The 23,166-nt window shown below is 39.6% G+C and overlaps 1 protein-coding gene across 5 annotated transcripts in view; it reads right to left on the reverse strand.

Annotated features, from left to right (window-relative positions):
* Positions 1-993: 993 nt before the first annotated feature.
* Positions 994-23,166, reverse strand: part of mcf2l2 (MCF.2 cell line derived transforming sequence-like 2) — a 154,014-nt gene continuing 131,841 nt past the window's right edge. For 4 of the 5 annotated variants that reach the window (XM_067597970.1, XM_067597966.1, XM_067597968.1 and 1 more), the window contains exons 28-31: positions 17,360-17,469; positions 15,007-15,122; positions 6,108-6,181; positions 994-3,630 (exon numbers count right to left, since the gene is read on the reverse strand). In XM_067597970.1, coding sequence (XP_067454071.1) covers positions 3,539-3,630; positions 6,108-6,181; positions 15,007-15,122; positions 17,360-17,469 — 392 coding nt within the window. In that variant the 3' untranslated portion in view covers positions 994-3,538. The remainder of the gene's footprint in view (positions 3,631-6,107; positions 6,182-15,006; positions 15,123-17,359; positions 17,470-23,166) is intronic. The other variant, XM_067597969.1, reaches the window with a different exon arrangement.

Genomic DNA, 23,166 nt, shown 5'->3' on the forward strand with positions numbered 1-23,166 from the left:
TAACAAATTTCATGTTGTAAATGCATATTATCACAATGAAGCAATATGTACATTACAATGACAGACTGTACTTTATACAGACTCGATACATTCTATAATATGGTGAAATTGCAATTACATTGCAGCAGGATGCAGCACAATAGAAACTTTTTCTTTACAAAGATACAATATTTTTCATTTAACATAGGATACACAAAATGTACAGTATGTTCAAGAGTGTATTTCTTTAAAGACAGTGTAATATATCAATGTATATGACCTTTAATAGAGTTCTGCCCTCTGTTCCAGATGGTAACCCAGTGTCAAAATATCCATCCATCCAACTTGATATCCTTCCAGTCATACAACTGACCATCCATCCATCATCTATCCATCCATCCATCCATCCATCCAATCATCTACCTATCCATGAATATATCTACCCAGCCATTCAACCATCAACCACCAATCAATCAAACAAACCATCCATTCGTCCCTGTATCATCCTCCTCATCCTCCATCCATCCATACATACATGTTTGCATCATCCATCCATTAATTTTTACACATTTACTTTTGCTTGTCCAGGTCAGAGTGCTCATTTTGACATAAAATATTAAGCCTTTTCTTATCAAGTTGGTCTGTTGTTCATTTATAATAAGTTACATCAAAGGAGCTGTCATCTAAAACTGTTACAAATATGAAACATTTGAGCCTCCTCCTTTGACGTGATGTGGCATCTATCTGTAAATACATTTTGAAAGGATTTCTCAGTCAATAGTCCAGAGGTTTCCATCTGTCAGTAGAAATGCGTTACAATGCCAAAAAGCCTCTGAGGGAGAAGTGTGTGCAATAATACAGCAGTCATACAGAAAATGGATATTTACACACAAAAATATGCAATATTAGACTAACACTGATGTTTATTTACATTTACTAAAATGTCCTCCCAGCCCTGCATGAATGAAGGTTCCAAAGGGCTGTTCAGTGTACGGTGCTATTTCCTCTGTGAAAAGGTGAAATCGATGTCAGGAAACAGCTCAGGTGCTGCTCGCTAAAAAAGCTTTTCCTGAAAAATCACTTGCAATCCCTGGCTTTTCCCACTATATAGTTTACTCTAGAAAAAAGGACATGAGCGCCATCTGTCAAAGAAATGCCTTTCAGCCCACCTGACTTGTGCTGGCAACGCTCACAAATTGCTAACAAATGCTAATATCTCAGTAACAAAAACACTGGTGTAAGGGCTTTTGGCATGGACTTCAAAAGACTCTCATGAATCAGATAATGCCGCTACAAAGCTGAACTATTGCTTGGACTGAGCAAAACAACCCGGCGCGCAAATCCTTCAAGGAATTTCAAGGTGAGAATACAATCAATCTGGTCTCTGAACACTGCTAGCCACGAGCTGAGGCTATATGGGCACAGAGATAAATCAACAGGACAGGAAGAGATCTGTGTGCATGAATGAATACAATGCTCTGAATATCATCCACTAAAATTGAGCTTACTCACAATGGGATAAAGTCGATATATTCTTCAACATCCTCCCTTCCTATCTTATTGTACATAAGGTTGAATGTTTACATGCACACAAATCAGAAACAATGCTTGAATATGTCCTGTCTCTAGATAGCGGTGGCTGGCATGCAGCGAATCAAAGCTTGCTAGTGAAAATCCCATTATGCAGAGATAACTCCAAGTAGCATAACATGTCACAGAAACAAATCTGTATTCTGAAACATAATTTACACCAGCACCCCATTCATCTAAAAAAGAGATGTGCTGCAGTGATGCTTAATTTCCATCAAAAGCCATTTGGCTGCCTCCGTCTGCTATTCACTCTCCATGAAGAAAGATAATCTGAGGAACACATTATGATTGATTTATTTCTCAACGTGTATTTTCTGCCGGAAAGTAATTTAGCAGTCATTAGCTGAAAGAGGAAGATTGCAGCTCTGACATTGTAAACTTAGATTTTTTAAAAGCTGCACTTATCATGATTGTAATGTGAAAGGGGTCACTTGTAGCAACAAACCCTCAGAGAATTTGCACGCGACTGCAGTTTCTCTCAAGCTTTATTGCCTCTTTTAGCTGTTTGGTTTGGTTTTCCAGACTGCAAATTTACTATTTGGGATCACCACTCTCATCAGCATTGTTTCTGGACGCAGGAGGAAAATAAGCTACGCTACACAAGCTGTACGCTGCCTGTGTGGCACAAGGCAGCAGCCAAACAAAGCTAGCGACACAGCTAGAAGGAGAGTGAATATTTGACCAAAAACACCATTCCAAATGAATGTTAATGTAACTCCATGTCTGCACAATGTGTAATTAGGCAAGTGTTTGCTAAACCAAGTCAAAACAAAATATGGTAAAATGGAAATTTTGACCAAATATCTGACCAAAAAACAATCTTCTTGGACTAAAAAGAGGCAGCTTGTAGGAACATTTGTGCTTTTAATGGAAGCTAAGTATTCATTTCCACATAAAAACTAAAGGAACATCATCAACACAGTTTGTGAGTGTTCAGTAAAAGAATGCTAGATGGTCTCTTAGCAACTGGTTGCAGTCCCAAACAAAATATCTCATCAGTGAATATCATTTAGCCTGTTAGCATTTTGTAATAGCTGTGAAGATATAATACACGTCCTTTCCAGAGAGAGTAAACCATATGTAAAAGTAGTTTTCTCTCTTCAAGAGCACTGGGTAATAAATCCAGATATGAAAGTGAGATATCTCTCAGCTTCGTAGAGCAATTTATACAGATCACAAGTGTACAGGGTGTGAGAACAGGCACGCTCAGATAATATATGTGATGTAATGTGATGACATTATGTGGGTGCTCTACCAGAGCGAAGAAAGGCAAGCAAGACAACTTCTAGGTTCTACTAAAGGCTGCAGCTATAATGAAGTGTCTGTAGTTTGAACCTGAAAAGCTGAAGCAGGGCAGCAGAGGCAGAAGCTGGTTGGACAGAGTTTTGTTTCAGAGCAGCACAGCAGCAAAACAAGGCCTGTTCACAACCAGCACATGGACTTTATCACTTTTCCCTAAAGGTTATCCATGTCAGAGATGGGCAGTTTGCAGATGAGTTTGCAGGTATCCAACCCAACCACTCACAAATTGCATTTGTAGTTGTGTTACTACAGTACGTTATCTGAATTCATCCAACATAGGATGTAAAGTTCAGTGTGCACATCCATGCAGTATTCAGTTCTCCACAGATGACAGCTGGTACTCCCGTGAATTAAAAGTCATATATGGCTTTCCCGCTGTGGCATTCAGGCATGTTAAGGTTCCAGCTTTGTCCAGAGGCTCCACTGAGAAGCTTCAGTGAGTCAAACATGAAAAACTACAGTTGAAAAAAAAAAGCAGGCCATATTTGTAGTCCAATATATAGAACTACAATGAGAAGACTCATAATTGTCAATATTTAAAAGTCCAGCTTAGGGAACTACATTTGAAAAACTACAGTAAGAATTGTCTGCCATGTCTGACATCCATTGAAGGATAGAAAATGTTTGTAGTCAGTCCAACGTAATGAACTACAACAGTCTTCCATGTTTATCTGCTGTCCTGAGACACATCTCCCCAGGTACTGGCTTCATTTTCATCCGAGTCAGAGAGTGCTGCTGTGCACAGATCACTGAAGATATCTGGAAAAAAAAAGAAAAATTCAAGTCAGCTTCAATGCTATAAGTTGTCTTCATAACTAAGTTGATTTCATAGTAATAAATATACAAAACAAGCATGGGGTATATGAATAAACTGTGGCATTCAAACACAGTGTATAAGAAAGGGGGATGCACAGCCTGGAGTGCAGTGCCAATAAAACATAACACACTAAACAATGCAGCTTTAAGAGGAGTGTAAAACAAGGAGACATAATAATGAGGCGTTCAATATCTGCAACAATATCAGCCAGGAGAGTGCATAAAGAATTATAGGGAAGTCAGACAAGGGCAATCAACACAGACAGGTGAAGAGGGCCTTTTGTTAATGGGCTCCACTTAACCAAAATACTGAAGGTCAACTGCTAGAGCGTGGAGTTCTGTCCTCCTCAAGTGTGAGAAAAAAAAAAAAAAAAAAACTCAGAAAGAGATAAAAGGAAGAGAAAGAGAGGGCGAGTAAGGTGAAGGAAAATAACGAGAGGAGAAGGAAGGGATAGTTGTTTTGAAGAGGGACGGACAGAGCTCCGTAACAAAACAAGCAAGGCCACAACAAACACTTCAAAGATCAGTCTTCAAGCCGGCGTGAAAGGGAGGAGATGGTGGAGAGATGGATGGAGGACAGAAGGGACGGTGAAGTGAGAGGAGAGAGAACACAGAGAAACAGTACAGATGCCAGGAGTGGCTGTCTTGTTGGGAAAAAGTATAGTTTGTGGCTCTAAACCATGAACTCATCAACACAGCATTGCAGTACTTAAGTTTCATGTAAGGTACAGACTGATATAAAAAGTGTATGTATATGAGCTCTCATAAAGAGTGGTGAAGTGAGAGAAGCCACTGGTTCCAGAAGTATTGTTCCCTGCTGTAAATTCCTATTTTAAAGTTGCCTTTTAATGACCTCCTCACCTAACCCTAACCCTCCTCAACATAGACACACATGAGTCTCTTGGATCATTTATTGGGTAACTCAACAATACATTTTCATTTTTGAGTCAATAAATTAAATATGAAATCACTTGATTGTTTTGCCTTGTACCCCATGCACCTATACATGACAACATCATGTTCTACATTCTTCTACAGAGCTTTAATGATTGGGAGTGTCAGTGTTAATGTTGTGTTCACGCCATATAAGATGAATAGTAAAGATGGGAAAGATTCCAGTGTTCACAACTTGCATTGTCTGACAACTCCAGGCATGTTATGACTGCAGAGTTGTGTGTGAGCATTAGAAAAGCTTTGACAATGTAAGACTACATCCATTTAATTAGGGTTTAATAGTCAGTTTTAGACACTTTAATATTATCAACTGCCAACTTGGACGTAACTTTTAGAAAAAAAATATCCTATTTCTGATTTGGATGTTGATGTGAACACTATTTACAAATCAGAAACTGATTAGAGTAGCTGTGATATTACAGGGAGGTGGTGGTGGTGAGGAGGATTGAGTGTTTCAGTGCAGTTTTTAAGATAAAACAAGGTGTTAAGTTGCTCTTTAACCATGCCGTAGGTTTATGTTATGGCCAGCAGTTTTAATTATTCAAACTTTGTTTCTGAAAAATCATGTTTTTTTTAACTTGGCATAGCGAATGGCTCTAAATACTACAACCCATGAGCCTCAGGTGCCTAAATCAAAGCTTTATTGCTGCAATTGGGAACAAAACACAGTGCCATAGTTGCCAAAATCCAAAATTAACATAGAATCCAAACTGAGTTAAAGTGCTGAAAGTTTATAGGTTTACTTTAAAACATAAGTGGCACAGGTTCTACATTCAGTGATTGGATGTTTCTCATGACTCCTTGTGAGTTGTATTTGACCTCTCCTGTTCTAATCTTTTATGTCCACAGTCTTGTACCGCTGACGTTTGATCAAAGAACCTGATAATTCATTTAATGTTATAAATGTCTTAAAGAGCCAGCCACCTAAAATTGTCTTCTCAGAGAATGAACAGGACTTTTACTTCTGGAACCCTTTGCTACTCCATAAAATACCTTATGTAGACTCTGATATGACAAAAAATATTTTTTTCAAAATGAGGAAAGAAGTCACATGTCATGTACAGTCTAACGCCACAGATAATAAATCTTGGCCTCAAATGATTTTTCTTCTTCCTACGTCCACTCCCAGCACCCAGAGAGAGAAGGAGAGAGAAATCATGGGGAGAGTGTGGTAGAGGGAATGTGCTGCAATCAGTCACATCATGCTCTGATTATTCAACTCCAAAGCTCCCCATCCGCTCCATCCTTCCATCCAACCTGAACCCTATCCAGCAGTCCCTCCCTCTCCCAAAGCAGCGGCCCGCCCAGTCCCTCGGCTCCCGGCCCAAATTGCCATGTGAGAGAGCGAGGGAGCGATAGACGAAGTTGGAGTAAAGGAGGGGAGGGAGGATTGGGTGAGTTAGTGTGTTATAGCAAGGCTGCCAGTGGTTAGTTGGGAGTAGCAGGGTTGTTACTTAATGAGTGACCTCCTTCAGATGCTGTTTGCAGTATACTGGACGGGACCAGCCCTGTCTTCTCTGTTAAAAGGTTCTTGACTAGCCTAGAACATGAAACACAATTCAGGGGAGGGTCTTCACTCGCTCACAGGAGAAGTCAATACAGTGACACTTTATTTTCAGGTCCCACAGTTTTCTAATAGTCACCTAGAAGGAATTTGCTATGTACTGTACCTGTTTAACCAAAATAACAATATATATGAACACAAAGAACTTTATAAGAAAGGAAGTTCTGGATCAAAGGTCAAAACATGACAGAAATACAAAATAACTAACATAATTAACCGGATAACAACAGTGTGTAATATTTCAAGAAGCAAAATCATCAATAATGGTAAATTCTCACAAACAGTATACTTTCAAAGGGATAAGAAACATTGTTGTCTCTTATCTCCCTACCTTTTCTTACTTGCTATAGAAATTGCATTTTAGGCCAGAAGGTCCGACAACAGTAAAATAGTGGGACTTATAATAATATAGAATAAAGAATAACAATGTATGCTGATAATACACATTTCAAGATAACACCAAGTCAACTTCTAGTCTGCACATGCAAAAATCTAAAATATCTCTTTTGTGTAGCTGTAATTTACAGGCAAACATACAATTCAAACTAGATGAGGAACAAAGTTCCAAACCAAATAACTGAATATTTGCTTGAGGATCTTGCTCTAGGTAGCTTCTTCACCACATTCATGAAGAATACTGCTAAAAAAAAGGCAGGTTATTGTAAGTTGATCTATGGAAATAATAACTCTTTAACTGGCACGTTTCTTCTATCATCATGAAAACCGTTAAATTTAACCGCTCCCAGTAACCACACCACAGCCTCTGTGTCATCTGGAAATGGTGTCGGTTGCTACTCACTAGTTAGAGCAAAACAAAAGAAACAACCCTTCCAAAAAGAAATGGTGTAATATGATCACATTAGGATAAATAAATGAAGTGAAGCAAAATGACATGTGCTCACAACCTCTTCTAACCTATTTCCTGGGGTAACCTATAGTAACCTACCATCATTCTGTGGTTCTTTCATCAAAACACTATTTAAGAAGTGGGTGCATGTACATTGTATGTACTGTCTCTGAACACTGTCTCTTTTTTTCTCTATAATTAGTAGCAGATTACATTACAAGACGCTTCATTAAGAAATAACAGGATTGGTAGAATACAGCTGTAAATCTGACGCATTTCACACTTTTTTTGTACAAGTATGTGATGATGTACTCGAGTTCACAACATCTTGCAAAGTTTAGGATGCACATCTCTTTCAAACTGAATGACTCAGACATGATAGACTGAAGGTTTGCAACTAGACTAAAACATGAAACAGAATATATAGACTACAGACTTCTTGGCAAGTATAGAACATAAAACAGAATGAAATAAATGTTCTTAACTGGTCTTGACAGATTATCCTTAATATTCATATGAAGTCTAAAGCAACACAACTTCCATACTGTAAGTCTTGTTGTGACTGCTGTCTAGAAACAGCCTCTGAAAATAGAACAGCCAGACAGCCTATAGTGAAGAAGAAGCGCTGAAGTGAGGTGCAACCATGTGACTGTATAACACCACCTGAAACAGAGAATACATTCCTACGGAGTGTGAGACAGAGTAAACACTGGTGCACTGGGAGTCTCATGATTCAATCAAAACCTAGACAGGAAAGGGAAATGTATTTGTGATGGTTTTAAAGAGTCATAAATGAGTGGTTTGTCAGTTAAATGGCATAATTAGTTTTGCAGAGCTGGATTATAGACCACACACACAATCAGAGAGAGAGAGAGAAACCTGGAATCAAACCAACTTGTCCCTTGTAAAGCATTAAATATGTATGGTTGTTGCTTTTGACCAGCTGTCCTCAGCTTTGGAAAAGTTTTTTTTTTTGGTGTACTGTTCAACCACGCCCAACAGTCAATTCAGTACACCTGTACACCGCTGAAGCAAGGTGAGCAAAAACATGATTCTCAGCTGCTCTTGAAGCTGAAACTGACATAAAGGTGATCAAAACTTATGAATAGAACAGATCAAATAATGATTCATGTCATTCACAGTCATAAGCACAACTGAGTAAATACATTGACAAGTTCAGTTAACAATGAATGATAGGTACACAATTTTATAAGTTACACCACTGGGCAACCCCCAAAATCCAAATTCTGGTGTGTGACTGTTATCAAAACAGAAATGGACATCTTGCAGTTTGCAAGGGAAAGGCAAAAAGTAGTAACATCTGGTGAAATGGTGAATGGAGACACAAGAGCAAACTGTGCAGAGTTGGATGTGTGAGTGAACTTCATACAAGCAAAGTGTATTTCAGTTGATTTGTGGCTCTGCTCTGCAACCTGATGAACTGGTAACTTGTAAAACAATATTCCCTATGACCATATGTCTGTTTCCTCCCTAATTTCCATTACTGCAAACAATTAGAATTTAAAACCACACACATTTACTGCTTCTCTAAACTCTAAACCCTGCATCGGCACTGTGTGTTGGCACTAGGTGTAAACCATGACCTGAAGAATTGTCTAATAAGGATGTAATTCCTCTGCTGATTTTATCTCTTAACTTTGCCAGCAGCAACAGCAACTGGCCCAGTCTGGAATGGACTCTGTCCAACTCTGTCCATCACTCATGATTCCCAAATCATAACTGTAATCTTAGTCTTCATCCAGCTAAGCCACCAGCACCCCTCTAACTTCTAAAAAGTTGACTTTGAGGATGTAAGAAGCTGCCTCCAGACTCTGGCATTAGACATCAGAGTGAAGTAATTCCCTCTTTACTCTGCTTGTACTGTGGCTTAGTGTTGGCAGGATGTGGTCGGATGTGCTAATGTGTTCTCAGCCCTTATACAAACATACCACACATTGCCAACAGCAAGCCCAGAGGGGCTGGGACAGGGACACTGTGTGTGTGTGTGTGTGTGTGTGTGTGTGTGTGTGTGTGTGTGTGTGTGTGTTGTGGGTGTGAAATGACAGCCTAAATCTGGAAAGGTGCAACCAACTCTTGGGAGGGGTACAATAGCAAGCATATTACCGCTTGTGTTGAAAAAAGTGACTGTCAGCAGTATCACACACATCCAAACACACAAATATACACACACTTGTCTCAGAAGTTGATATCACAAAAAGCATGCCTTTATCTCCACTGAGACATGCACAAACTCATGAACTCACACCCATGCACATGCATACAGTATACACGGGGGTGTATATAACACACAGATGCACAAAGTTCATCAGTCACATTGCGTAAAGTTCTGTACAGTTGCACATTAACTATGATCCAACAAAAAAGCAAAAGAAAAAAAGGGAGGACTTATGAATTCTTCATTTTCTTCATGTGAGGAGGAGAGATGAGCACGAGTGAGTGAGACCTTTTAGTTGCAAAAACCCATAGATGGAGACGACAGGAGATGGTTTTATGGGCTGAAATATGCATGAGCTGATGAAAAATGAGCATATTCAAAGCAAGTCAAGCTTTTATCTAACAGAGTATTAGTCACTTCCAAAATGCAGAGAGCTTGCATGAGACCAAACACTCTTTCTTTCAGTGCTGGATTCCAGAGGCGGTTTCTCCATAAAGGCAGTGGCAGCTGTTTTTCATCCGAAAAAGGATAGATGGATGGAGAGATGCGGCGGTGGTGTGGTGAATGAAAGAGTGATTTATTATTCATCTGAAGCTATTGTGTTGCCTTGATTTGGCAATAGACCATTAGTCACATGTTTTGTTGTTGTATCTCCTAGTGCTTCATCAGGGTAATGTTAAAGTGAATGAAATTTTAATTCCAAATGAGCCACGCTGAGCCCTTAATCCTTATAGAGAGAGAACAGGGCAGCAGAGGAGCAGTTGTTGCACTAGTCTCATTTCCTTTCTCAGTCTCGGTTGATTAATGTGGACCAAACTCTAGATAGACTGTTAACCAGGGAAGCCATGGTATGGGTAATGATTACAGATAGTGGAGGAAGCGGGGAGAAAAAAAAAAAAAGGTTTCCCTTATGCAAGCCTACATAATATCATCAACGCTGATACAATCTAACTCCATCCAATACAAGCTAGAGCAGGGTATGCCATGGACAGGTAGGCAGTCTGTTACAGTATGACAGCATATATAGCACATATCACTGGCAGACTGACATTGTGAGATGTTCATGTTCTTTTGGCCAGGAATATGCACACTGTTGGGAATCCTTTGAAATTCTTTAATTGCTAGGCCCAATACAATATGATACCAAAATGATGTTACCAGTATTTTCATCCTTAGTTTGAGAAATATGATCACATTCATCTGCAAATAGAGGAAGGTGGACTTCACAAATGTAGTCCAAACATGAGCAGCTGTACAAGAGCCCCCCCCCCCCCCAAAAAAAAAGGGAGAGAGAAAAAGAGTTTTGATACCTAGCACTACTGATATGTATACATGTACACTCTGAAAAATATAAGTTCAGTACTGTTATGGACTGAAAATTGTTATTATTATTTCACAGAAGTACATTGACAGACACATAATGGATGTATAAAGAGAGTCATTTTCTGAGGTCCACTGAGAACAAAAGTAAGCCCAGGAATTAAATAAACTGCTGTAGTTACATTACCTGTGAGCCAGTGACTCCTAATGATAACATCTCCAAAAAATAGACATATGATGATAAAAAAAAACAACATAAAATGTCCTTATTTGACTTTAGGCAGCACAGTTATCATACTCTGGCAAACTGTTGTTAGATACAGAGAGAACAAATTACCTGTTCAGCGCTAAAATAATCAAACCTTTGGCACTGCTTGAGCATCACCATCACCCATCTACATTTTCAACCCAAAATAGTGTGCCCCATCAACACATGGAGCCACTGTATCACATTCAAAGAAGAGTGAGAGGTGCATAAAGAATGTTTGTGTATGTGAGAGAGCAATGAACTTAATGCATGTGTTGAAAGTCTCGCCTTCTACAGTTTAACTGTGGCTGCTCAAATGAAGTTTAGTTAAAGATGAAATACATATGAAATATAAAGGAATAACATTTAAGTCACTCATTCATTAAGTTCAAGTTGCTCAAAAATGTTATAGTACTTGAGTACATGAACAAAAGTCGCAATTAAGACTTGGAAACTGATTTTTCTGGAAGCTATGCTATGCTATATACAACTGGGCACTTTATAGTATGGATGCCTCACATCAGCCAAAGACCACCATTCAATGTCATTAAATCCAGACTGAGTGGATATATTGTAAGTTTGTTGATGCAGAGTATTCTAAACCCTCAAACGACCATGACCAGGTTGACCAATCAAATGCTTTAGGTTACAGGGGGGTTAGGGTCTGTCCATCCTATCAAAGAAGGCGAGATTAAAAATAAGTAGGATATTACCTAGAATGACCTTTTCTGTACTTCAAGTTCTGATTTGTTTTACCTTGATTTTCTCTTGCATATGAAAACTTCCTTTCCCTAATACCAAAGTACAAAAACAATTAAAGCAGCATGAGACAGCGATGAAAAAGACCAGCTTACTCTATCATCAGTGAAAACAATTAAGTGACATAATTACTGGTAAGTCACCACTGTGAGAATAAAGTAAGAGGAAATAGAACAAGGCAGCACATCTTCTCTTTGTTCTGTTGGGTTTTATTTATGCTCCAAATTCAAGTGCTTTGTCTAGAGGAACAGAATGACTGCATCCTCACATCATTCTCAACGTTTGGAAGACTTTGACCACCTCCACATCTATGGATTTGACATACTGGAGATGTGAATGAATTTGCATGATTTACAAATCTAACAAAGATAACATAATCTGTTTTGTTTCTTTTAATGAAAAGCACTGTGATATCCTGTAACACTCTTTGACACTGAAAATCCATCTTGAATGAGGCCTACAACTCTCAATCTAATCACAGTTGTGTCATTTGTTCGCAGGGCCGGGACAGATAATCAGATGTGTGTCCTGTTTTGTCGAAACATATTGCTGAGGGTGAGACAAAGCTTCAATGTCACCATTTACGCTGTTATTACAGCTACCGTTTGTAAATTTCAATTAAAACTTGGCTCTGTAGAAGTGTGTTGGCACCACGACTGTTGCAATCTACTGCCTCATTTTGTTGCCAAATAATGCATGAATAAAAGGCCACAATGGTGCAATTTTTCAATGAGCTGATAGCTGGATGATTAGTGCATTCTAAATAGCAGAGCGGCAGGTAGCACAGAGTGCTATTAGGGTCATTTGAGCAGGTTTCTGGTGAAACGTCGACACTAATATGGCCCACTGAGTTGTCCCATAGCAGAAAATGACCATAACACAGCTGCAGGTGGATGATAGGGCTGCTGATGAATGCTAATGAGTCAGTGATTGCTTCACCAGGTGCTGGCTTTTAAAACTTGCGGCCTGTACTTTCTTTTGGAACAACAGCTCAGCCACTAAACCAGCCACCTCCCCTGACACCTGGTTGGAAATTTAACACAGTTGTCGTTTAGCTGCTCAGCAAAGGACTATTACACAGCCAGTAAGGTACCAGCATGCAGTGTTTTGCATGGTCATATATTCTTTACTTCAGATTTTAAGGTGCAATTCCTTATTTTATGACCAAATAGTACCGCCAAATGAGCTGTGAGCTGTCTTGAGTTCCAAAATATCATTAGTGAGCTGTGAGAAAATTTGAAATGCATCCAGTTGTACAGCTGCTGCACCAGATGTTTCAGACCAAGCTCAGAAGTAAGTGCAAAATAAACTTAATTAAATTATTGTACACATAGCCATGACGGTCCCTAGGTGCTATATAAATACTGTGAAAGTATCAAAATGCTCACTCCACGGAGAAATGCACACAGCCCGTATTCAGACACTGTGCCTTTAAACGAGCCATTTGGACTTTTGTGAGGTAACAACTATACGCTCAGCATTTGCCTTGGAGGGGCCCCTCAAACAGGACCCCCCGCACCTCCTGAAGGAAAACAAATATGTTTATGTTATTTACCCAATGTATGTGCACGTTTTACTGTCATTTATGTTTGCACTAGTTTCTGTCCTCTCCTCTGCTCTCTGTGTTTCACCGAGGGCGGGGCTAACGCACACACATACACGGAGTGGAGCAGAGGACAGACAGTCACGGAGGAAACACTGCACAGTTGTTGAATGTCAGGAAGCAAATGTGCATAAGATTATTCTCAGCCGTGGCCATCGCCATTTACTGGTGAGTTTTACCCAGAGCCCTGGTGTTACCTTGCTACAGGCTAGGCTACAATTCATTACCTGTGGTTGGCCTGTGAGTGCATCACTCAGAAAACAGTCAGCCAATCAGAAGAGAGGGGCACTGAGCAGACACAAAATAGCCTGTTCTTGGTGGAGCTCCAGAGAGAAGCTTAGGAGAGGAGATGTAAAACTATATAGAGATGGTTTTTGGTACTTAAAACCACAAAGATATCTTCTTATGGATCTTATGGACCTTTAAAGTATATACACTGTATGTAACTATATACAGTATATTTTATAAATGTTCATCTTTATACGGACTGTTCTCCAGGTTACTTTGAGCAAGGAGACACTGTCACATTGCTAGATGTTATTCATTCAAGCCCTACAGAACTAAGAGTGGTTTTGTTTTTACACACATAAAAGGAGGATTGTAGATTTGGTGATTAATATCTGTACTTGTTGGTGGGACTGAAATCATTTGTCTACTGTTGAAGAAAAATTCACTCAAGTCCTTGTTCAAAGTTTGCTGTGGTGGAAGTGGTTTAATAGCATTCCGGAAATGCGGTGAGCATACTGACACAGAGCTGGTCTGATACAGTAGACTGACCCAGAGCAGAAGAGATGGAAAGACTTTATACAGTAAGGATCAAAGTAGTGACCAACAAATGGTAAACAAAAGATAGGAGGGGAGGGCATTTACATACAAGATCCAGGCAAATCCAGGGGCAAGACAGGAGGGGTCAAATCAGCAGGGGTCAGGAGGTGGAAAGGACAACTGGCATATGTTTGATCAAAGAGTTGTCTCAGACGTCACTTGATTATCAAGTCTCCAAACCAAATGTGTGTTCTCCTTTAATTATTAAGTCTGCTCCCAAGAGGGTATTCTTCTTCACTACCTATTGTGCAAACATTTAAAATACTGCATTTCTACAGTATATCTGCAAGTCTAGAATAGCTGTTTTTGCTATTTTTTGTGCTTACAGGATGCACAAGGTGTCAGGGCTGCAGCTCTGCAACTGGATGACAGCGGGAAATTGAGTAATTTGTGGGTGCTATAACTCGGTGTAATACTACCTGAATATTGACCTCTGGCACCAGTTATTCCATTTTCATGACAAGCTCATTAGTGCTGATGTCACAGTGTTGACAGTGTTGACGCTCTCTACAGCCAATCATAAAAATCAAGTATGCAGACACTAACAAGCTTTTCAACAACAAAATGCTGAGCACACTGGGACTAAAGGACAAATCTAAAAAGTAAGCAGAAAAAATAATAAAAAGAGTCAATAATAGTAGGCAAACTATGTTTCTTTTGTTGTCATGGAGAATATACTTCAGCTATAGAAATGCTGAGCCAAAAATATAAAGACCTTGGGAGAACTAAAAAGCATTGTACTGCAATTATAGTTTATTTAGGGCACACAATAAACAAAGTATAATGTAACGTCAGACAGCTTATTTTTGCCTTATTTGTGAGACGTGCTTGTTGCACTGGGAACAAACTGGTAATCCTGTGTTCTTGCACCTCTTTTTAGGAAAAAATGTGTTTGAAATGACAAATGGGGAACTGAGGTCTCTAATGTAGTATTAAGTCAGTAAACAATGGAGGAGGAACGATGAGTGGGAGGGAACAAAATGATTTTCCACAGTCCTACAGTTAACAGCTAACTGGAACTCACCAGTGTCCGTTCTCCGCCTCCTCCAGAAACTGGACCAAGTCGCCCGTCTCCAGAGAGAGGTCTCGTGCTTCACGAGACTCGTAGGTCAGCTGCACCCGGAAACGACTACTGTCTCCCTGCCGGAAGAAAGGACTGAGTCAAATTCTGCATTCACCACTTCCATTTTGGATGTGACTCCAGGCTGGTAAAATGTGTGGATTCACTAAACTCCAAGGCTAGCAATCCTTTCTGCTTGAAAAGACAAATGTCACCAGTGGCAGATTATGTGAGCTCTAATTAATGTTAATTTGGTAACTTACCCAAAAGCCAAAGTGCAACCTGATTAATATGCTTTGCCCAGAAACAGAGTGGTGTCTCTTCTCTAGTTAAACAATCTACACTACTTTCAGTGGTCAGAATCTCCCTGTTCAATTTTTATAAATACAGTATGATATTAATATTAATATAAGCTTCACAATTTAATCATTCTGAATTGCTACCTCCAGTGTTTGGAGCTAGTAGCTGTTGAAAAATGCAGTGATGATGGTGTCTTGACACATGTGATTAAATGATTGTAGTGTCAATGTCATTTGACTATATATATGCCTCATTTCCTTCCTGTAGGTATTTGCCAGAGGAAGACCTGTAGTCAATCGAAACGTTGCAATTAAAGAAAAAGGAGCTCTGATTCTGTATCTACTTTAATGTTTTTTGTATCCAGCACCTGTCCCACTACTTTGTTTCATTCAAATATTTAAGTTATAAAATGATTTACTTCAAAATGTTGCAATTGAAATCTGAATAGATTTGTTAAACAGAAATAATTAGGTTGTTTTGGGTGCTTGGTGGCAGAACTCAACAACAAGCTGAACATCACACACTTCTGAGTCCACCTGATGAATGTAAGTCCAGCAGTCACTCTCCCTTTAGCTCTGGTTTGGTCTCCACCAACGAGAAAAACATTTGGCTCTCTAGCTGCTAAATGCTCCACTATGTTCACTAGCTAGTAGCTAACTATGTGTGTCTGCTGTTTGGTGGTAAACAGGAAATGTACAGTGGATTTTTAAGGTTTTTTCCTTGTCTGCTGTGCTCCACACAAGGTTGATGAGAACAGCAAGACTGAACAAAACCAATAAAGCTGCTGGCTGTAAAACCAAAACAACTAACTGAAAGATGCTAAAACGCTCTAAGGGGAACTTCGGAGTTGAGTGATAATTCTCTCTGGGTTTGTCACCAAGAGAAACACTTTCACATTACACTTAGTGATGTGACCCATTGTTTATATGAACGTATGAATTACTGCGGCCTTAAGGCATTCACAATGAGTCATATACAACAGGCCGACTGCACACTGCCTCCCCCTTGACGGTTGTGGGTTGTACTGTAGTTTTGTACAGTCTAGATGAGTGTGAGCTTTTGATTGCATTCGAACACCACAGAGAGTTGAGTTCACTGATTAACGCACCTTCATAGCGAGAGAAGGAGTTACTCAGTTAAGTCGTCTGCTGGTGTTTATGGTTGCCTGCACAACCCCTGGCTTAGTGGTATTACTGAGTGTGTGACTGTTCATTTTCAATATTTCATTTCCATTGAAAATTAACTCTGTTCGGCAGAAATCGTCAAGAATTATTATAAATACGAGCCCAGGTTGAATTTGAATTACCCAGACAACATCAAATTTACAAAATAAATTAAAAAAAAAAAAAAAGATTTGCCATCTATTGCATGATGCAAAAATGTGGATTCCTTTAAAGAGTGTTGTATGCGCGGGAGCAACTCACATGCTTAGTGTGTATTTGTGTTGCCTGAGTGCCTGTGTGGCTCTCTATGGCACATCACACAGATTATAATGGATCTGGAAAGGCTGCCATACCCAGCAGACCAGTGCCGCTATAATCCCCCGCCCTCTTTCCCCTCTTTCCCCTCATTTCTTAAATGTCAAGTCGTCAGTGCACTGCCGCTAACGAGACACGCATCCATGGGAAGTAATTAAGTAACGGAGGGGTCTTCTTTCAGGGGGATCGGGAAGGGATTTAGCAGAGAAGAGGGGAGAGTGAAAGATGAATGGAGAGGAAACGAGGGATGAGTAGAGAGCTGTCGAGGGACAGTGAGTGATCGTGGAGTCTGATGATTTATGGCGAAAGCTGACGGGACCCAGTAGGACTGGATTGGGTTGTGTTGAGCTACATTTTTCACTTGGGCCAAGCTTTGAACTCATGTCTTGTTTTAATTCATTATAAAATTTGGGTTTTATTCATTTTCACTATTGAATACATTTTAGAAAGTCATCCAAGTAATGCTCCTAATGATATCCAGCTCAAAACCTCTCTACATTTTCCAGTCAAAGTGAGCCGTAATCCTGAGCATTACTTACATTTTTATTGCTGCCTTCCTCTTCTGAGGAGTTGGAGGATTCCTCTGCACTGGAGGGGATCGTCTCAAAGTCCTCTGTGTCAATGGAAGGGAGACGCCGCTGGGTCCAGCCTGAAGAGAATCAATACACATATTAAGCATGAAAATGCACCCGTAAACCAGGGGGTATTACTATTTCACTTGGCAGGTGATGGTGCTTCACTGACAGGAAAGCAATGTCACTGAGCATTTAACTAATTTGTCTTACACCATCATGAAAGCTTCATCATATTTGCAAGATATAAACCTCTAGCCAAACTTCTCACACACAGAATGACCCTGAGAACATGTAGAACAAACCTCAAGCGTGACCTTTTGACCACAATGACCATCATCTTTCCCTAACTATAACAAATTAGCTTTAGTTGCCATTAGGTTTGTAATGGTCATTACAAACCAGCTAGTATTTTGTTCTTCAGGTATGAGGACTTGTTGATTGAAAGTGCATTTATTTAGGCGTTAAGGTTTTTGGAGAACTTTTTCTTGGGTAGAATTCAATTTGTTGCAGAAAGAAGATGAGATTAAACATGAGAAACTCTGAAAACAAACTCAATTTGCTCTCCAACAAATCAACACACGTAACCGAAATCAATTCCACCATGAAGACGAGCACAAAAACAGCTGGAGGTGATGAGTCCTCCTCTGCAGTTGTTACCTGGTTGGGAGGTGGATCTGGGGACGGCCGAGGTGCCGCCAGCAGCAGTAGCAGTGCTGCTAGTCATGCTCTGACGTTTCTTGACTGCAGCCATAGCACCACGCAAAGTATCTAGAGGGAAGCCAAATGCTTTACACCATCCTCCTCATCATGATCGTTACTCAACATCATCAACCAAAAGCAAAAGTTCCAAAGTGGAGTGTTTGAAAACAGCAGTGCAACTTGTCTACTCATGCAGAAACCAACCAAGCTGGCAATGAGCCAAACCCCCCCCCCCCCCCCAACAAACTTCACCTTACGTCACACCAAAACAACAACCCAGTGGTCATTTTGACACGTCACATCACTAATCACAGCAGGCAAGACATGGAAAAGATAACTGAAAAAACACACCAATACGCATACACACACACGGCACACAGCATCCAGAAATAATAAAAAAAAAATCATCACAAAAATAAGTTACTAAATAACCTAACAACATGCTACAGTAAAAGGCCCAGCATGCTCAGAGCCTGCACATTACATACACATTCATGTACCTTCATAACCAAATGGAGTGGGATCACTCTTTATCTCGTGTCTCTTGCTCTTAATGCTAGCAGAGAGGGGACCTGGCCGGAAACACATGCAACCACAGGCTTAATTAAGTACCAATATTTTAAAAAGCATTATCCAACCCCAAAACATCCTTTAGACAGCAGTGCAACTTTATGTTATAAAACTTTTCACTTTAATTGCTGAAAGCTAATTTGAATACATTTGCTCAGTGGCTCAGTGGAGCTGATTGGATACTGAATTCAGACTTGATGAAATGCTAACAAACCCAAGCCCTATTTATGGCCTAAAGTCATCTCAGTAAACATCAAAAGAGTTCAAAGTTTCGGTACTCATGGTCACTGGAGTAATTGCTGAAATCTGGAAACCTTGTCAAATTTGAAAGTCTGTCAGTGACCAGACAATCAGACAGATTAGACACAAGCCAACAGTTTAGCTAGATTATCTAAACCAATTTATTGGGAGAAACCAAAAGTGAGCAGGAATGTTAGTCATAGTCCATTGTTGCACTGGAAAACTGTGCTCAACTACATTAAGGACAGCAGGTCAAAGTTGAAGCAGGAAGTGAGTCTTTACACTGTGATGGATTTAAATCATTTTACCATAAGCCTTTGCTTTCTCCCCCAAATAAGTTTGGCTGACGTCAGAGTTTGTCTAAAATCCACCTGATCGTCTGACTGATCGTGTTGCGCTTCTTTTTAGTGACATCACTATGTTCACAGGTCTCAACTTGGTGAGTACGTTTTTGAAATGAAACATCTACAAAAATAAGACCCATGTTATTAAAAAAAAATGCAATTACTCTTTGAATAATTCAGTTTGTGCATGGAAATAAAAGGCAGAGATTAGGAAAGCCTATAGTAAATCTGCATGACATAAGTGTTATGTGTGCGTGTTTCATAAATCTACTATAATATACTATATTTTTGCCTGACATTAGTGCACAAGGTAGAGGAGAATTAACATCAGAGGCCAAAAACCCACAGCACATACAGGCATGGTGACCTGCAGCACTCTCATCGGTCGTATGTTATTGAAACTTTCTCGACTGCACACAGGAAAAAGAAATACAATCAAAGCAGAGAACAGACTGAATGGAGAGAGTTCAAGAGAAACCTTCAATAGCTCTCTCTTCTTTGTGTTTTTAATTCCCTCCCCTGCCTGGTTGAAAATGAACTTCTCATCTGTATTCCTACGGTAAATTGCACTTGTACTGCCACTTTGAATGTCACCCTACGTTCCAAATGTCAGCTTATCAAAATTCTTATTTCCTTACCGTCACTTTTTTAAAAAGAATATGTATGTCTACTCATTTGCTGCTTTTTTTCCCCCCTTGAACATGTTTTGATTCTCAGCAAAGGCTTGACTTTCTGTATGCATCTCATAAATTTCAAGAGCACAGTAAATGGGGAGAAGGTATTAAGAAAATAGCTTTTTTTGCCCCCGCTCTATACATGCACACACAAAGACACATTTCTCACTACTGATTCAATTCCAATGTGTATTATCATTATGACTGATGCAGAATTGTGCAAAAGAGTGTTTGGAAAAGGGTAACTTGTAGGGTAAACCAACATAAACTCATCTTTTAATAGGAAATGTGGTGTCTTTATCTTCCTACCCTGACATTAACCTTGAACGTATATAAATGATTAGCTTTCATCCTACCGACATAAACCTTTCTATACGTGTACTGTATGTCAATTGTATGAGGATGTTGTCTTTAGAGTCCAATTAGGAATCTTTTTTTGAAGTCAAAAATGAATTTAAAATTAAAGTGATTTTTAAATGTATGGTTTTATTAGAGAAAAAATAATGATAGAAATGGTCAATTTGTCTCCAAGCCTCTGAGCAGAGCTGACTCAAGAGGCAGGAGCATCTAAAACTATTGATATTTGACGGACGTTAGCGGTGAAGTTTTCCACAGTGCTCTTTGGTTGTATTTTGAGTTCATGTTTGCAGATAAGAATTATTAGACATTAGCTGGAACATGGTTGAAGATGAAAGTCCCTTGTGGCTCTTTTTGTCTGCCGCAGGCTGCTGTAAACGGGACACAGTAATGGTGATGTTACTGCTTAATTCATGTGTGATCAGTGTTGCCACATGTATTATCATTATTGTATTTGAATGATAATTTTGCCCTTTAAATGAAGTATGATAACTAATTCTAAAATACCCTTGACATACAATCATTTTGAGACATAACGTTTTTTGTTTTCTTTCTCCCTGAAATAGTGAAATAGTAGGCAGATGGTTTGGTTCTAGATTGATTATTATTTGCACATTGTGGTAAATGGACCTTGGATCTGTCATAAATGATTCCATCACATCTCAGCAGAGATTCATTCAAACAACAGCATTCTGATGGGTACAGTATATGCACATATAGAGTTCTCTTTTGTGTACTAACTGAGAAGATTTGTAAGCTGTAGCAGAAAAAAAACATACTTTTTGATAAAAGTTGTAGAAAGCAAAGAATATATTTGTTCATATTGGCCTTTATTTGAGCTACACAACTGTATATGTGTACATTTATTGGCTGGCTGTGTGTGTGTGTGTAAGAGTGGTGAATGTGAACAGAATAGAAAATGAGTGTAAGGCAAGAGAAATATAGAAAAAGGTGGAGGCAGGAAGACCTTGAACAGCTAATCAGGTACCTTTTGTGCGTCGCGTTGCAAAGGAGGAGGAGGAAGAGGAGGCGAGAGAGGAGGTGAGAGAGAAGCGGCGGGGGACCTCTGCCTCCTTAGCAGCAGGCTCTACAGCCAGAGAGGGGTTGGCAAGGAGGGACAGACATGGAGAGGCAGCGAGGGACAAACGGAGAGAAAACCATGGAGGACAGTGAAAAGGGACAAAAAGTGAAGGGAGGACAGAGAGAGGATTACAAGAGAGAATAAAATAAGCAGATTGTTTTGACTCTCTGAAAATCAACTTTGACAAGCATCAAAACACAAAGCTCATAAAGTCTTAAAAATGAAATGGCAGTTATTTATCTGCTGAGCAGTTCTCAAAAGTTCCAAAGTGCTTCACTGAAGACTTAAAAATATGAACCATGAAGTAACGACAGTGCAAGCAGACATGCAGGAGGGGGAATCCATGAAACAATGTCAACAAAAACACCAAGTTTGACAGAAAGTTTAAAAAATATATCTTCATTCAAGGTCTACTTACTAGATTTTTTTTACTGTTGAACCACATCTCATGGTTTTACTCAGATGGAGTTTGCTCAGTATGGAACGGCTCTGTATCATAAACCCTGGCAAACTCCATCTGCTGTGGCAGATCATGAGTGTGGTTGAAAGCTCCAGAAAAAGCTAGTAAGTGAGCCCTGAGTTGATTTTTTTTTGGAAACTACTGTTTCCAAAGTCAAGAATGAAGTATCATGCTCAAAAACACCAAGTGTGTCGAGTGTGCCAAAAGGGATACGTAAGAAAGACAGTTTTGTGATAAAACAAATATATATATTCATCATGACTTCAGTACAAGGTCAACATGTGTGCTTGATCATGTGCTTGAACTATGCATTTATACTTAAAACAGCCAACAACTGTCAATCCAAACCAGTCTTGTTGACTGTGTTGAATTTAAATGAATTCTTAAGACATGTTGATGTACAGCGAACGTTCTGTACATTTTAGGGAAAATGAAACTCTACCACACACTTTTCTATGTGCAGTTCAGTGACATCGAGGGAGGAGTCAGATTGGATTGAGATGACAAATTCAGGACAAAGTACTAGGCTTCATATAAACAGCTGTCAGCCATCACTAATTGAATATCTGTGACTTTTAAGCTTGGACGTCTCATTACACCTGACGCAACACCACTGCAACACAACAATGGAGCAGCTGTCACTTATTTTAAAGGAGGTTTTCCATCAGTAGATGCGCCTGCCATCTAGTGACTTAATTGAGGCATCCGAATCCTTCTCATTGTGTCACTGTAAAAAAAAAGACAGCTGAGCCATGGTGTGAATGTCAGGGTGCTTGCAAGTCACAGAGCAGAGTAGACGGAGTGGCCCTTGATTTCAGTCCTGTCTTTAGCGATCCAACACATTGGGCTTATTGAGCGGACATACATAGCAGTAAAGCGCAGGAAGTTGTAGAGAGCACTCCTGTTAATGGAAAGTCTATTCAGCGGTAGGACACCTGCCATCGACTCAGCATTGATTTCCATCTCATACAGCAGACAGAGCATTCATCGCTCAGGGCAGTGCTCAGGAGCGTGCGCGTAAATTGTATGTGTGCAAGTGTAAACACAAAATGAAGAATATCAGCCATTTCTACAAGGATCATTGTTAAATTTTTGGTTTAGGGTTAGGAAAGTAATGGGAAATTTAGTTGTGTTATGTTCTAGTTATGGACTAGAACACCACTGCACCACTAGATGGCAGTCAGTGTCATGAATTCTCTCTTTTAAAAGAAAATGGACATGGCTTTTCTAGTTAAAGTCCAGCATAACAGACAGCTTTTAAGGCTGCATCTCCCATAAACCCCACTGCACAAGAGAAGGCTAATACGATAAGTTGCTAGAATAACATGTTGTTATTCCAAATACAT

This window comes from Thunnus thynnus, chromosome 8 (assembly GCF_963924715.1).
Source record: "Thunnus thynnus chromosome 8, fThuThy2.1, whole genome shotgun sequence".
NCBI classification, from domain to species: domain Eukaryota; kingdom Metazoa; phylum Chordata; class Actinopteri; order Scombriformes; family Scombridae; genus Thunnus; species Thunnus thynnus.